This window comes from Helianthus annuus, chromosome 6 (genome assembly GCF_002127325.2).
Source record: "Helianthus annuus cultivar XRQ/B chromosome 6, HanXRQr2.0-SUNRISE, whole genome shotgun sequence".
Taxonomy (NCBI): Eukaryota; Viridiplantae; Streptophyta; class Magnoliopsida; order Asterales; family Asteraceae; genus Helianthus; species Helianthus annuus.
Window position 1 is genome coordinate 61,818,619 of NC_035438.2, and position 15,342 is coordinate 61,833,960.

Here is a 15,342-nt window from a genome sequence, read left to right on the forward strand (position 1 = left end):
AATTAAAGAAAACAGTACCATAGTTATGATAAAAAAAATTAACTAAAACGATGACAAGCGTACAAAATTAAGTCAACAAAGAAAAATAAAACACTACCATGGTTTTACCAAAGGAAAAAAAACCGATGGCAAGATTGCAATTTTTAGCGGAGGTAAAATCGTAATTTTAAAATGGAGGTAAAATAATATTTTTAACTGAGGGCAAAACCATTTTTTTATTTTGAAATGGGGCAAAATCGTAATATTTTAGCTGCGGGCGAAATCGTAATTTTTAGCTGGGGGCAAAATCCTAATTTTAAACTGGGAACCAAATCGTAACTTGGCAGGACTCTAACTGAGGGCAAAAGCATAATTTTATTTTGAACTGGGCGCAAAATTGTATTTTTTAGTTGAGGGCAAAATCATAAATTTAAGCAAGGGGCAAAAGCAAAATTTTATTTTGAATTGAATGCGAAATCGTAATTTTACACTTGTGATAAAATTGTAATTTGGCATCAACTATAGCTAACTATTATATGAAAAAGAAAAAAAAAACAAAACAAAAATGAAAGTGGCCGCCCAAAAGGGCCAACCACTTGAGACCAGTATTACTTGATGACGTAATGAAGTTGTTTTTTTTATATGTTGAGAATGAGAATGAGAATTTGTAGATATCCGAACAAAACTTGGCTGGAAATTTTGATAGAAAAGTTTACTCTTTTCTAATATTGATTGAAACATCATTTTTGTAGCAGTACCATCTTCTATTTTTCTTTTTGTTTCTGTCTTGCGAGATTATGTAATTTTCAGCTCCCTCCCCACTGGTGGGTTGTATACAGGGGCGGACTTACATGTATCCTAAGGTGGGCGGGTGCACCCCTGAGAAAAAAAAATTTTAGTGCTATTTTCCGTTGAAAATCCCGTCTGCACACCTTGAATTTTTTCGTCAACACCCCTTGAATTTTTTCATCCGCACCCCTTGGAATTTTTCGTCCACACACCTTAGGTAAAAAATGTTTTCGATTTATATTTTAAATTTTTTTAGTAAACTCTAATTAAAAAAACTACCTAAATTATATAAACTTATACTGGCCAACTTAACCCAAATACCCAATACCTTAACCTACTATTTCATTAAACTATAATAATTAAAATAAGCTCAATAGTCCCTTAGAATTCCTCCTGCCCTCCCTCTCTTGGGTCGTCTCCTACCAACGATCATCGAACACAATAGCAACCACAACAGCACGTCATCAGCATCCGCGAATCACCGCCATCCGACACCAAAGGGTCACAAAATTCTTAAATAGGTTTGAAATTTCATGTGTTTTTACGTTGTTTATGGTTGTTTAGATGATTTTTAGGGTGATTATGTTGTTTAGATGATTTTTAGGGTGATTACACACGATTTCTAGGGTTGAAAATTAAAATTGAAACATTATGTTATGGAGCGATTAACTTATGTATCAATTTGTTTGTGATAGGAACCATGAGTAGGGACGTTATAGCGCAATTTCTTTTGTTTTACATGACCTTACCCGACCCGAACCGACCCGACCCGAACCGATATTTTTACTTATATACCTAGGGCCTAAAATTTTTAAAAATGTTTCGCACCCCCATGAAAAAAATCCTGGGTCCGCCACTGGTTGTATATCTCTTTTGTCATAATAAACTAGTGGGTTTCCCTATACTTAGCGGCGGTTTTTTGACCAGTATCGGTTCAGTTCATGATGACACCAGTACGATACCGACATTCAGTATAGCATAGCAACTGAAAGAGATAAAAATATAGTAACTGAAAGAGATAAAAAAGAACACATATCGGTTATGAATAGTAGCAACCCACAACGGTTTTAACAATACATGTACTAATGTTATTCGGTGGAAATAGGTTCGATTCGTCATGACACCGGTAAAAATGTCCAGACAGTGGCGAAGTATTATGGGTGCCCGGGGGTGCACCCGCCCACCCCAATGTTTCGGTTAGAAGTGTATAAGTTCCGATTTTTCGTCCGAAAATTTTAAAATTATAGAGGATCGCCCTCCGATTATTTTTCCTAAATTGTGTATCCTAAATATTTATAAACTTTGTATATAAATGATGGGTAGTTTGGTAATTATACACTTTGTTTTATTTGGAACTATTATTATTTGATCCGACTTGAATCGAATAGCCAACCCGACCCGACCCAAAACATAACGATAGGAAAAAAATTTGGGTCCCATCACTTTACGCCCCCTCGAAACTTTTGGTCAAACTCCGCCACTGCGTCCAAAAAAGCATAAAAACGAATACCACTACCAATGTATGATATTAATTTGGTAGATACTTTTTAAGAATTTAGCATAATTACGTATGCATATATATTATTTAAATTTAAAATATTTATAACACCAAAATAGTATCACGTCATTTATATACGTGATATCTAGCAAAGCAATATAAAATTAATCATGGGTAGTAGATGATTACTTATTTTATAAAAGTGTGTCTTGTTATGAATATATTTATTATTAATGTGGTTATCAACACCAAAAATAGATTAGCTTTCTCTCCAAGTTTTGTACACCTATATATACCACTATTGTATCTCATTGTAAGTCATACCTATCAATGAAATATTAATCTCCTTTTCTCTACATCTCTTCTATATTGTTTAGCTATTAGGCTTGTTGTTTCACAACACGTTATCAGCACGAAAATGCTCCCTTCAATAACCCTAATTATGACCGCCGCCTACTTGTTCGCATGTGCCTCGTGGATCTGCTTTCTCCCACTTGCCTTGTCTGAATTCTGAATGGTGGTTGTGTGGGTAAAATTAGCTCATAAATCGTGAATTCTGGATCTTGGTAAGCACAATCTACTTTATCTTTGAATGTTCCTTTTCTTGGCACGTAAGTATCAGTATACAATTAGTATACAATTGATAATATTTGCATGCTAAAGTATAAAACAATGTTTTTCATAAATCCTTCAAATACAAATTTTAAAATTACTTTGTCTGATAAAGGTATAGAGTTGATTTTTGTATATTCTGTTTCTCAAAAAAAAAAAAATCAAGTATTAATTGATGTTAGCTGGAATATTCAATAGATCTATATGTATATTTTGTTTTCTTCTCTGCGTTTGTGTTTACAACCTGATTTAAATCTCACCATATAATTAATTATAATCTCAGCTTATAATTAATTAATTATATAATGTTTAATACATTAGCATAAAGATATCGAACCATTTAACGCGTGTATGCATCTCTTGTATATTTTTAGTATTGTTAGTTTTAGTCTCATCTTCGTATGAATTGCTAATGTCTACGTTGATTATTAAATTAATGATGATTAGTTACAGAATAATCTGTTGTTGAATAAATGTTATTAATGACATATACTTTGAATAATCATTTTTTTTTGTTTACTTACCAGACTATATATTGAGAATATGGAATATGGCACATATACATTTAGAATATCTTATGAGATATATTTTATGTTTAATCAAGATATGTTATGTTAATTATTTAAATCAAGATTTTGGTATATATACATTTCATATCATGGTTTTATTTTGAAAACTATTAGTTATGGAATTTATAAACCATAGTCAATAGGCACAATTTTTTTATATAAGATACATATTTGGTCAATGTTAATAATATACTTGCAGGAACTATTCGAATATTATAATATAATCCATTTAATGCAAAAGTTATGCCATCACTAATATGTGAATATTTTGACATTAGATTAACAAGCTGTTGAATGAAGATTGGTTCTAAGATGCCATTTTATTAAATTAATTAACTACTACATGAAAAGATGGTTTTAATATATCTATTGTATTTGTACATCAATTAATGACTGTACATCAATCAATGACATGTTTCAAATCGATATGAGATTCATTAATATGCCTTATTTTTCACGAACCCAACACTTATGTTAATATGTGTTTACTGAATTACATAATATAACGATGTTAACTGAACTATCAAGATGTTAATAATTGAGCACGATATCATTGCAAATTATTTGGTTTTAGTAATAGGTGTTATTTCATACCTGATATGTTTTATATATGTTTGTATTATTGACAAATAATTTTTATGTAATGCTTATATTAGTGACATATATTTTATGTAAGATATATTTGTGATTGGTTATGCCATAAACTCATTTTTTTTATTTATAAGTGTTTAAAAAAATCTTATTTCACAAAGCCTTAATATAACTTGTTTTATATGGTGACGTCTTATAATGTCATGTATTATTATACTTTATATACAAACCTTCTATTCTATATGTTATGTTTATCATATATATACTATTTAATAGAATAGTTAAATCAAAGTTGTGGTTTACTATCGATTTTATGAAAGTGTATAGATACATTTAGACATGACACCTGAGGCGTCTCCCTGATGTTCATTCAAGTTATTAAAGGTTGTAAGATGTTAGACTAATAAATCTTACATGACCTGGACATTGAAATACGGCTTAGTAATGATATGTGAGAATAAGTTTAATTATAAAGAAAACTTGATATAAGTTTTCCATTTGGCACGCCTAAGACATGCTTCTAAAGTAGCAATATCGTTAAAACGGTACAAAGGCTTGATATGATTTTATATTTGTATGGCTGAGAAAATAATGAAAAACCATGAAACTTGTTTAGTTTTACTCTGATCCATGAAAGGAATATTTATTGATCATTGTGATCGTTGACATAATTGATAAAATTTTAATGATAAATGAGATCGACCATCAGAAATTCAACGATGATTATGTAAATAATAAGATTGAACACCACAAGTGGCAAATAAAGAGAGTGATTATAACATGGTGGTTTAAACTTTGAAGTTATAATATATTCTCTCATATCTTACGTTTTGTATTACATATGTGCAAGTAATACATGTATGATCATGAATCAGAAGTTTATGAATTATTTGATTAGTTGGCATGAACGGTTAGACCACACCGTGTATTGATGATGTGAAATTTATTGAAGAAACAGAAGATTCTTCTTGGCAATTAAAAATGTTATGTTTTCTCTCAAGGGAACTTAAAACTAAAGTAGGTTTGAATCCCTAAATAGTCTGGAATGAATAAAGGATATATGTATCCACACATGATACCATTTAGTGTTTTTAAATCGATGCATCGTCTAAATGGTTATCGAATCAACAACATGAAGTTTGTGTGACTTATGGCTTAGCTAATGGGATAGCCAGCGCAATATTCCAGATTGCATATATTTATTTCCCAAGTTATTAATGATCATTGGAATAAGTATTGCACTTAATGTAGCTTATGTTCATATACGAAGTGTTTTGTTAAGACGATTGTTGAACGTATATGATTGATAGCAGAGCCAATAATCATGAGAGCACGTTTATGTTTATATATAAGTACATGTAATTTTACATGCAATAACATTAATTCACATCAAGCCAACATGTAATAGTTTCTCCCCATTATTGTTGGTTTTTGGTCAGGAACCAAAGATGTCTCTTCTAAGATTTTGGTTGTGCGGTATATATTGAAACTGATCCATCACGACGCACAACGATGGGACCTTAAAAGGTGGTTGGGAATATGTGATAACGAATAGAGCCTTTCATGAGATATTTATTTACGGCTCAATTAATTGATATCCATCTCAATGGATTAACATTCCCAACATCAGGGGGAGATAAAAAGCAGTTGGAAAATAAATGAGTTAGTATGAATTATCATTGATCCTCAAAACTAAAAGTATGAACCAGAAGTTCAAAGGATAACTCAATTAGCGAATCCATTACCAGGCGCATTCACTGACCTTAAGAAGGTGACTATGTCACATATACCAACTGCTAATGCTCCAATTAAGATGAGTGTTCCAGAAGAACAACCACATGTTTGTAATGAGTCTATTGCACGTCTGAATCGTGGTAGACTAGTCAATTCCAATAATAAAATTCCTCGAAAGTTGGAGCAACTAATTAAGATGGTCAAGTCGAGGTTATATTAAAAGGGTCTCTTGAAGAGACATTAGACATGATGGTTCCAGAAGAACCTCAGGTACCTGAAATTAAAGAGATCTCGCTAATTTGTATCATGTCTAAATATATATGGAATTTAATTAAAATCGACGTCGTTATACTTTGGTATATAAAATAGCGCTTGAATGATAAAATGATAAGGATCAAAATTTAAGATCTGCCTATGAGAAATGATTGGCCAAAAGCGAAAAGACGCGAATAAGGCAGAGTTGAATTCTCTAATGAAATTGATAGTTTTAGGACCAATACTCCATACAACTGAATTTGTAAAGTATGTTGAATACAAATGGGTCTTTTATGCGAATCATGTGAAAATCAAATTAAATGAGATAAGGAAAAATTGGTGGCATAAGGATTTCGCAAAAACCCATGATTGGTTATAAAGAGACACATTCTCTAGTGGTGGATGCAATGACTTTCCAATGTTTTATCTGTCTGGTAATATAGAGAGAGAATTGATATGCGTCGTATGAATGTTATGTATCACTTGATATTGAAAGGTCACATGAAAGTCCTGAAGGATTAAATTATGTAAGTCATGTAAAGTAAGTTCTCGAGAACAATGTGATCATTTAAACATATTCGGATTTGAAAAGGTTATGATTATTTTACATGTTGGATATAACTGGAACTCCTGATGAGTTTCTAAAGCTATTGAGTGCTTAAAATGTTAATTGAAACATCTTAACGATGTAATACTTGTGCACCAAGAAACATACATAGAAAACTTGTACCCGGTGATTGTGATATCTCAATAAATAGTGTACACGCATGGTACAATATGGATTTCGGAGATAAAAGCAAGTGTTCATGACATTTTTGCATATGATATAGATATTTATGTGTTAAATGGGCAAATTTTATGTCGCAAAACTTCTAAAGAGTGAAAGCACGTGCATATTTGAATAAGATGGTACAAATTCCCGTATGGATTGATAATGCTAGAAGCATTGATGTCAAAACCTTAAGAACATACTATATGAAGTTGACAAAATATGTGTGGACTAAAATAGTCGAGTCGAGTGTTGTACAACTCGAGATATTCGCATAAAGAGGGATATAAGTTTGATTAAATTAGCCATGTTTTATCAACATTCTACTTTTAAAAGTTCACTATAAACGCAGTTTACAGTGATGATGTTTAGGCATCATCGAGAGAAACTGTCGAGCTTTTAGAGGGAGAATTTTTTTTTCTAATGACCTTGGCACGATCTAATTATTACTCGAACTGCAGTTCGAGTATATGTAATTATATTTTATCAATCACTCAAGTACATCTAGAAGATGATGTTGGGATATTTTAGTATGGACATAGTTGAACCTTAAAGTATGTTAAAGGTTGTTAAGTCATTTGTTATAAGAAATGCCTATTATCATCTCTTACCAAAGTAGAGATTCTATTTCTAGAAGTACCATCAGTAAATGCATGTGTGCACTAAAATGTTTTGCTAGCTATGTATGGTTATAATATCTTTCACTTGAGGTTATTGTCATGATATAACCTTTGTCAAGCGAAAAGACATTGGAATGAGTTCAACGAAATATTTCAGGTATAAACGATATTTGATTATATTTTACTAACCTATCAAAACAAGTTTGGTTAGTCTTGTAGATGCAGGAATGTAACTAAACACAGTCCTAGACATATGATATTTTTGGAAGGAGGCACCTAAAGTCTTGTTAGAAGATTATACAACATTGCTCAACATAAAGGATTGCACATTAAGGGATCGAGCGACAAATCATTGACTACAAAAGCTTTGATCAACTTTCAAGAAAGATGGACACACGTCACTTAAAGGATACATGTTAAAATGAGGGGGAGACTTATTTAAGTTGCACTCTTTTTCCCTTGACTAAGTTTTGTCCCATTGGGTTTTCTTAGTAAGGTTTTTAATGAGGCGACATACCTGATCTAGAATTATCAGGGGGGGACTAATGCGCATTACACGCTGCACTCTTTTTCCCTTAGCTATGGTTTTGTCCCACTGGGTTTTCCTAGCAAGGTTTTTAACGAGGTAGCATCAAGCGTATTATGTTGATAACCAAGGGGGAGTGTTATGAATATATTTATTATTAATGTGGTTATCAACACCAAAAATAGATTAGCTTTCTCTCCAAGTTTTGTACACCTATATATACCACTATTGTATCTCATTGTAAGTCATACCTATCAATGAAATATTAATCTCCTTTTCTCTACATCTCTTCTATATTGTTTAGCTATTAGGCTTGTTGTTTCACAACATGTCTAGGGTTTTCACCTTAATCATTTTTTTATAAAACCCAATCTTACATTAAGGCCCTTTAATATTAAGTGCCTTGGATTTAAACTATTATTATTTCACAAATAATAATCTACCTACTCGTGAACATATACGATTCGTGTACCAATGTGTAACTCTTCGGATTGTACCGAGTTAGTTACGTTGACTTTAATTACGGTCGGACATACATATATCCAACAGCTATAGCCCAAAGAACAACAAAGCCATCCCAAAAAATGGTTACATGGTTATTTAACAAGCTAATACAAAACCACACTGTCATGTATAACAAGCTTCACCTGCTATCACAACAAATCAAAATCATTAAAATCACGCTAAACGTACAAGTTCTTTTTTTTCTTCTAGCTATGCTAAAATATAAAATAAAAAAAAATTGAACTAACTGAATATAAACATGCAATTCAAAAGGGGTTACGGCACAGCTTGTTGCCCGTTTACTTGCCACTTGTTTGTAATTTGTTATTTTTGCATTTTATTTTTTTTATCAATATTTGAAGAACACTAATTGAATTTAACAAATATGAAGGCCCACAAGCTCAAAACACTGAACCGAATCCAGTTAATCAAGAAAGCAAATAAGCAATAGCAAATAAGCAATTCCAAATAATGTCAGATTCAAGATTCATTATATTAGACTGGATTTTAAAAAATGAACGGATTTGTGTTCTAAGTAACAGATTACTCATAAGGTAAGAGATAAACCCCTAGGAAATTACTGGATGGTGTATTTGAATCTAGATCGGGTTTTTTGGGTCAACCTGATCTCTATAGTATCCATCCAATAACCAAACCGAGAAAGGTCCTAGGGTTCGGGTAATACACGTTCTCGGGATCGGGTGATACGGGTGTAGCTTTATATCGGGTCGGGTACGGATAAAAATGAGCGCCCTAATTAGGTGTGAGTCCGGGTATATGTCCGTGTAAATAGTCGACACTAAAAGTTAGTTTTGAAAAGTCGGGGCCAAAATCGTAGTATGAACTTACCACTTGGGCCAACTCCCATTTAATTAAATATTCCATTACATAATATACTTGTTATGAATATGAATATGAATTTCTACGAGATACATGGTAAACGGGTAACAAGTTATGACGCTACCCCTTTTTGAATAGTCAAACTAAGTCTTTTAAAAACTAGTCCATAGATATCGGGGTCATAACATAATGCATGACCCTTTGAACTCGACTAAGTAGGTCCAAAGCCTCTGGCGCCAGAAAATCAAAAGTATCAAAAGCAAATGGAATAAACATGTGCTGGTTGTCAAGGCACGCTTTCTCGTATTTGGAATAAACACATGCTGGTTGTCACCCACCGTGAAAGCACTACCCCCTAACCACATAAGCGGGGAAACCCCTATTAGATCCACACATGCATGTTTTCCTCCTACCCATCCAAAGACCAAAATATCGGTTAGTCGAAGGGTAGATCTTCTTTCCAATGGGTCAGTTAAGAAATTAATGGGTGCCCCTTTCTTAACAAAAAATATCAGCACGCCTGAATATGTCAAAAAAGGACATCCTAACCAAATCATGTCAGCATTTGAATCTTGGGAGCTTTCTACAATGAAGTGCATGCTCCACAAAAGAATCTAAACACGCCTTATGACAAACATGGCATATCTCATCAACTGGAAATAAAGGCGTCATGAGGCGATACTTAGGATAGTACGGTTGTCCACTGGCGACATATGCTTGCCTAACCCATCTATAGGTATAGCAAGAAGAAAATCTTGTGTATGTGGTGCTCCTAGACACTCAAAAACGGCTTTTTGTCTAACAGTCAAGTCAAACTGTACTTCGATGTCATGGACAATTTTACTAAAAAGAGCACTCGACAATGCATGTTGAGTTTTAGGGGGTGTCCTTATTAGTGAAACCGCTGAAGTCAAAGCTTGGAATTGTATCACGAAGACAAGCCAAAGCACAAACATAATCAGAAGTCATACCACATATGTCACTGTCTCTTAAGATGTGGTGCTGTAGCACCCAAGATTGTGCCCTCGAGGCCACAAAAGCATAGGATGAAGACCCTACAACCGAAAACAGCCTCAACCCCCAAACCTAATAGCTAAGGAAGTAAGTCGCCACTGGAAGATGATTCATTATAGTTGTAGTTTATATTTAAAATTTCCAACAATTGTTGTCCCTAATTACAGAAGTCGAATGCAAGTGTTGAAGGACCTTATACTTCGTTTCTATGTATCCAGGTTTCGAGTATAACGTCAGTTTTAAGGGTTGGTGTTTTTGACGATTCTAGCAGCTGGGTCATCTGTTGTGGAACAACCGACACACCTCACGCTTTTCCGCGGATTTATGGGTACATCAGTTCTGATTCTGGTGGATTGTGATACAGCAAGAAAAGTTCAAGCAAAGATAATTTCTTATAAATACATACAATAGTTTTGTACATTTGAACCCCAGGTTTATGTAGTTTTGTGTTTCACTGTTGTAATTATTTATAAGAGTTAAGTTCTTGTAAAAATAAAGTAAACGTACGAATTGGGGGAAAAAGCAAAAAGTGGCGGTGTTATTTTGGTAATTATCAGCAACTTCAAAATTACTCTAGTAGAGTAATTTTGAGCTTCTGTAGAGTAATTTTGTAAATGTTCATGTAGAGTAATTTTGGTCGTGTAGGGTAATTATCAAAATTGTAGGGTAATTATCAAAATTACACAACCCCACCCCCCAAAAACCTAAAAAAACCTAAACCATTGTAAATGTTCATGTAGAGTAATTTTGGTCGTGTAGGGTAATTATCAAAACTGTACGGTAATTATCAAAATTACACTAACCCCCCCCCCCCAAGTAAAAGCTAAAAACTAAACCATAAAGCTAAACCCCATAACTAAATGCTAACAAAATTACTCTACAAGACATTTTCCAAAATTACTCTACAGAAGTCAAAATTACTCTACTAGAGTAATTTGATAATTACCCTACATTTCCCAAAATTACTCTACAAATGCTCAAAATTACTCTACAATACACTTTTTGCTTTTTCCCCGGTAATATTGAAGTTGCTGATAATTATCAAAATGACACCGCTACTTTTTTGCTTTTTCACCCAATTCGTACGTTAATTTTATTTCTGTTTGATCCTTTACCTTATTTATAATGTGTTATATTTGAAGTTTAAAACATGTGTAATACAATAAATATATCAATAAACTAATCGAAAGCTCAACGTCTATAATTTTGTTCGATAAACTTAACAAGAGTATGGTTCAGCGTTGAATGAATCCCATGCCACCCAGCGAGTAAAAATACCGTTAAGTGCCATGATTGACACGACACACAATTAGGTTATGTGTTGTCATTTCTTTACCCATTTAGTTTTTGGGCCTGTCAGCCTGTCGACCCACCAACCCATTCACGACCTGTTCAACCCATTTGATACAACCTCCAACCCATTTAAGGCGTTCACATGTTGATCACAACCGACCAACATGTTTAACTCATTTAGATAACTGGGTTAAACGGGCCATGTTCTTGAGTTGCATGATTTTAAGTGTGTTCAGGTTAGAACTAATGTCTTTGACAATCTGTCATTGCATGAAAACACAAAATGTCGATTTGAATAAAAGCCTGGTCGGGTGCATCAGGTTTCACATCAAGGATTTTTACCCGTTACAATACAACATGCGAACCCTTTGATATCTTGTACGATGCTACTGTTTTGGTTGAAGAACAACATGCTGGAAACAACAATAAAAAAGTTATCGAAAATTCATCAAACTTATAATCAAGAAACCTTTAATTACTAGAAACAAAAACATTATACCTTAATCTGTGTCCGGTTATATGTATATGTTATATGAACACATCCATCACTTGATTGAATAACAGCTGGATACGAGAACTCCATTCCTTCAGTATCCTCCAGCGTTACAACCTCTTGCCATGAATCTCCATCGTCTGCTGACGTTGCAACTTTCAGCACGGCCCTCGAGACCGTGTTGTACGCAAGCAACACCCGGCCATCTTTCAGCTTTACACCATCAATTCCTATCAACGCACAATGATCGAGAACCAGTTAAGAACAAGTGACTTTGAAGAAAATAAGGTTGTCATGTTCAAAACCGGACATTCTTGTAAAAGTTTACGTTACTAAACCTGAATTTGGGTTGGGTAGGTCAGTTGGCACCACAAAACTCCAGGTTTCACCGCCATCGAGGGATTCCGACATACAAACTCGACCGATGCCATCAAATGATCTTAACAGAACTCGTAGGTTTCCATTTGCGGTCTTGTAAGGAACCGGTTGGATCACACTGAGTGACTCGTTTTGTATATAAATTGGCCCGTATTTTTTCCATGATCTGCCTGAATCTGCAGTCATCTGTTTACGGGTCAGAAAATCACAGTGAGTTGGCTCGTATTTTTTCAAGATTAAAGGGTTCTATGTTATAAGTTTATAACCTCCACCCATGCGCCCCACGAGTTCCAACTCTCGACAGATGAACCACATAGTAATTTCCCATTTTCAAGTAAGATGGGCTACACAAAGAAAAGGAGAATACACATAAGAATAAGAGTAAAATAACATTTTCGTCCCTGAGGTTTGGCCAGTTTTGCGACTTTCGTTCAAAGGTTTGTTTTTCCGCATCTGGATCCAAAAGGTTTGAAATCTCGCCATTTTCATCCGTCTTGTTAACTCCATCCATTTGTTTACGTTAAGTCAAGGGCATTTTTGTCATTTGAGCTATTTGTTTTGTTTATTTATATCAAAATGACAAGATTAAATGACGGAAATACCCCTGACTTGTCGTTAATAAATGGATGGAGTTAACGAGTCGGATGAAAATGGCAAAATTTTCAAATTTTTTGGATCCAGATGCGAAAAAACAAACCTTTGGACGAAAGTCACAAAAGTTGCCAAACCTCAGGGACGAAAATGGCATTTTGGAATCATCATTTTGGCATCTGGGAATCCTTAAAGAGCAAACTGAATGTTCAACCTTGTTCTTTATTGGTCCTAGGATGCCGGGCGGAAGTTGTTCTCGCTCGCCCCAAGTTATGCCACCATCGTACGATCTCTTCATGCACCCGCTCCACCTAACACAACAATTTCATCAATAAAATTTTATTTTATTAAAAAAAAAAATAGTATAAAAAAAGTCGATAAATAAAAATATACTTTTGAACTTCCTGCCCGATCTTATAGAAGAGAAGCAACTCGTTGGAGGGAAGCTTAAATAGTGCAGGATTCCACATTGGAACGCCTTCTTGCTCATCGGCAATAACCGGCGGGTGCCATTGACCATCCTGCACAAATAAACGATACTTAAAACTTAAAACTACAAAACATGACTACAACTTTCTATGCATAGTTTTATACACCTAATCATGCATACCTTGTGCAACTGTAACCAAATCTTGACATCGGGAGCCCCCTCGTATGAACCACCAAAGTATGCTACTAAAAAGCAGTCTTTATCAACCTGAAGCAACCAAAAAATTACCATTTTGACCCGCCACTATACGCAAAAAAAATGCTTAACTAAAAAGTGATAGGTTGATTGAAGCTCTAAACGGGAAGTCTTATACCTCAACTATTGTAGAAGCATGACAACTATTAAAAGGGGCTGTGTTTTCGGCAAATGTAAACTCTTCTAGCAACGGCTCCCATGTAGATTGGTCCTTTTTCGTATCCGAACCATCATCCATTTTAGCTGGATCTCTGTTTTAATGATAGACCAATAGAGTCAAATCAAAGTAAGCTTTTGCATATTGGGTGTGTTGACTTAGTCAAACTTCGACCGAAAAACGATGCGTTGACTTAGTCAAATACAATAAGCAAGCTATACTATCCTGTACACAGAAGCATGCATATAGACAGATACAAACATTAATCAAACTCAAAAGTTTTTACAGATGGGCATGTTGACTTTGAACCGAAATACAGAACTGAATACAAGAATCATGTTACGTTACCTCTCCGAAAGCACACGGATTCGACGAAACCATAACTGAGAATGCAGTATGATATCAGATTTGACCAATTTATGGGCAAATGCAGAGCTTTTTCTATACATAAAAATCTTGAAATTTGACAGCAAACTATGCAATGCCAAGAACAAGAACAAGATTAATATGATCACAAACCCTAATCTTGGCATCCCTAAATGTAAAGAAATCTTAAGCTTGATCACATACACATATACAGATCCATTAGAACCTTATTCTAGAAGTGAATTTGCATAAAGTTTAGATCTTTTCTTGATTGTGGTTGAATATATCAGGAAATAAAAGGGCATTTAAGATTGTTTTGACAGAGCAAGTATATAAAAGGGAAAATATTAAATGGCATTAAAGAAAGAACTCAACAGGGAGACAGGAGTACCTGATCGATTGAAAAGGGAATGAAACAAAAAAGGTTGTGGTGTGGGTCTTTAATCTTCTTCAACTTTTACATATACAGACAGTCTGGAAGCTGTATTAATGTATATGTGTTCATATACAGACAGACAGTCTGCTTAAAGATTAACTAAAATATAGTTCATATACAGAACAGACAGTCTGCTTAAAGATTAAAATATTACTTAAATAAAATAATTTTAATTAATTTCTTCGTCTGTTTTAGGATGATGACGGCGTTTGTTTAAATGTCTTTGTCTCCTACCCGGATAATTTACAAGTTAGTTTGGGTGGAGGGGCCACTCATTTGCCAAACAGGATTCCGTTATCTCAATTAACCCACTTCACTCTCTCTGACTAGGTAACGAACAGTCGCCAGAAAAATTGAACCGTCGTCGGTGGCTCGACGAAGAGGAGAAGTTTGGTTTAGCGTGCAAGGTGGGAGCTGTTTGCAAATCTGCCCTTACCTTTCTCTCTAAATCGATCCTTCGATTCTTCCATCCGCCTTCCGGGACTTGCTTCTTCCATCATTCCGACTATTTTCTTTCCGCGGCCAACTCCAACACCGGTGTATCCCCGGATTCTTGATTGCTTAGTAGGTCTGATATTGATCGCGGCTATTTATATAGTTCAGCTAGATTGATTTGAATTCTATTAACCTCTTATAGATTCTG

General features: G+C 34.4%; 1 protein-coding gene across 2 annotated transcripts; it reads right to left on the minus strand.

Moving 5' to 3' along the window:
* Window positions 1–11,800: 11,800 nt before the first annotated feature.
* LOC110865500 lies at window positions 11,801–14,810 on the minus strand. Of its 2 annotated transcripts, none has more exons than XM_022114758.2 (9): window positions 14,655–14,810; window positions 13,859–13,991; window positions 13,666–13,752; window positions 13,449–13,576; window positions 13,270–13,366; window positions 12,731–12,808; window positions 12,425–12,650; window positions 12,093–12,316; window positions 11,801–12,006 (listed from the first exon to the last, which is right to left on the minus strand). In XM_022114758.2, the coding sequence occupies exons 2-9, from the start codon at window positions 13,976–13,978 to the stop codon at window positions 11,980–11,982; spliced, it is 987 nt and encodes a 328-aa protein (XP_021970450.1). In that variant the 5' UTR covers window positions 13,979–13,991; window positions 14,655–14,810; the 3' UTR covers window positions 11,801–11,979. The 2 variants fall into 2 exon arrangements, with proteins under 2 accessions (XP_021970450.1, XP_021970449.1); XM_022114757.2 differs by lacking the exon at window positions 14,655–14,810 and adding an exon at window positions 14,246–14,578.
* Between the last annotated feature and the right edge of the window lie 532 nt (window positions 14,811–15,342).

Excerpts from the sequence above, each read along its gene's own strand:
- LOC110865500 (XM_022114757.2), bottom strand. The coding sequence starts at position 14,430 with ATGCCAAGATTAGGGTTTGTGATCATATTAATCTTGTTCTTGTTCTTG. Across the intron at positions 13,577-13,665 it reads TTTGGTTACAGTTGCACAAG|GATGGTCAATGGCACCCGCC; the intron begins GTATGCATGATT and ends TTATTTGTGCAG. Across the intron at positions 13,367-13,448 it reads ATCGGGCAGGAAGTTCAAAA|GTGGAGCGGGTGCATGAAGA; the intron begins GTATATTTTTAT and ends TTGTTGTGTTAG.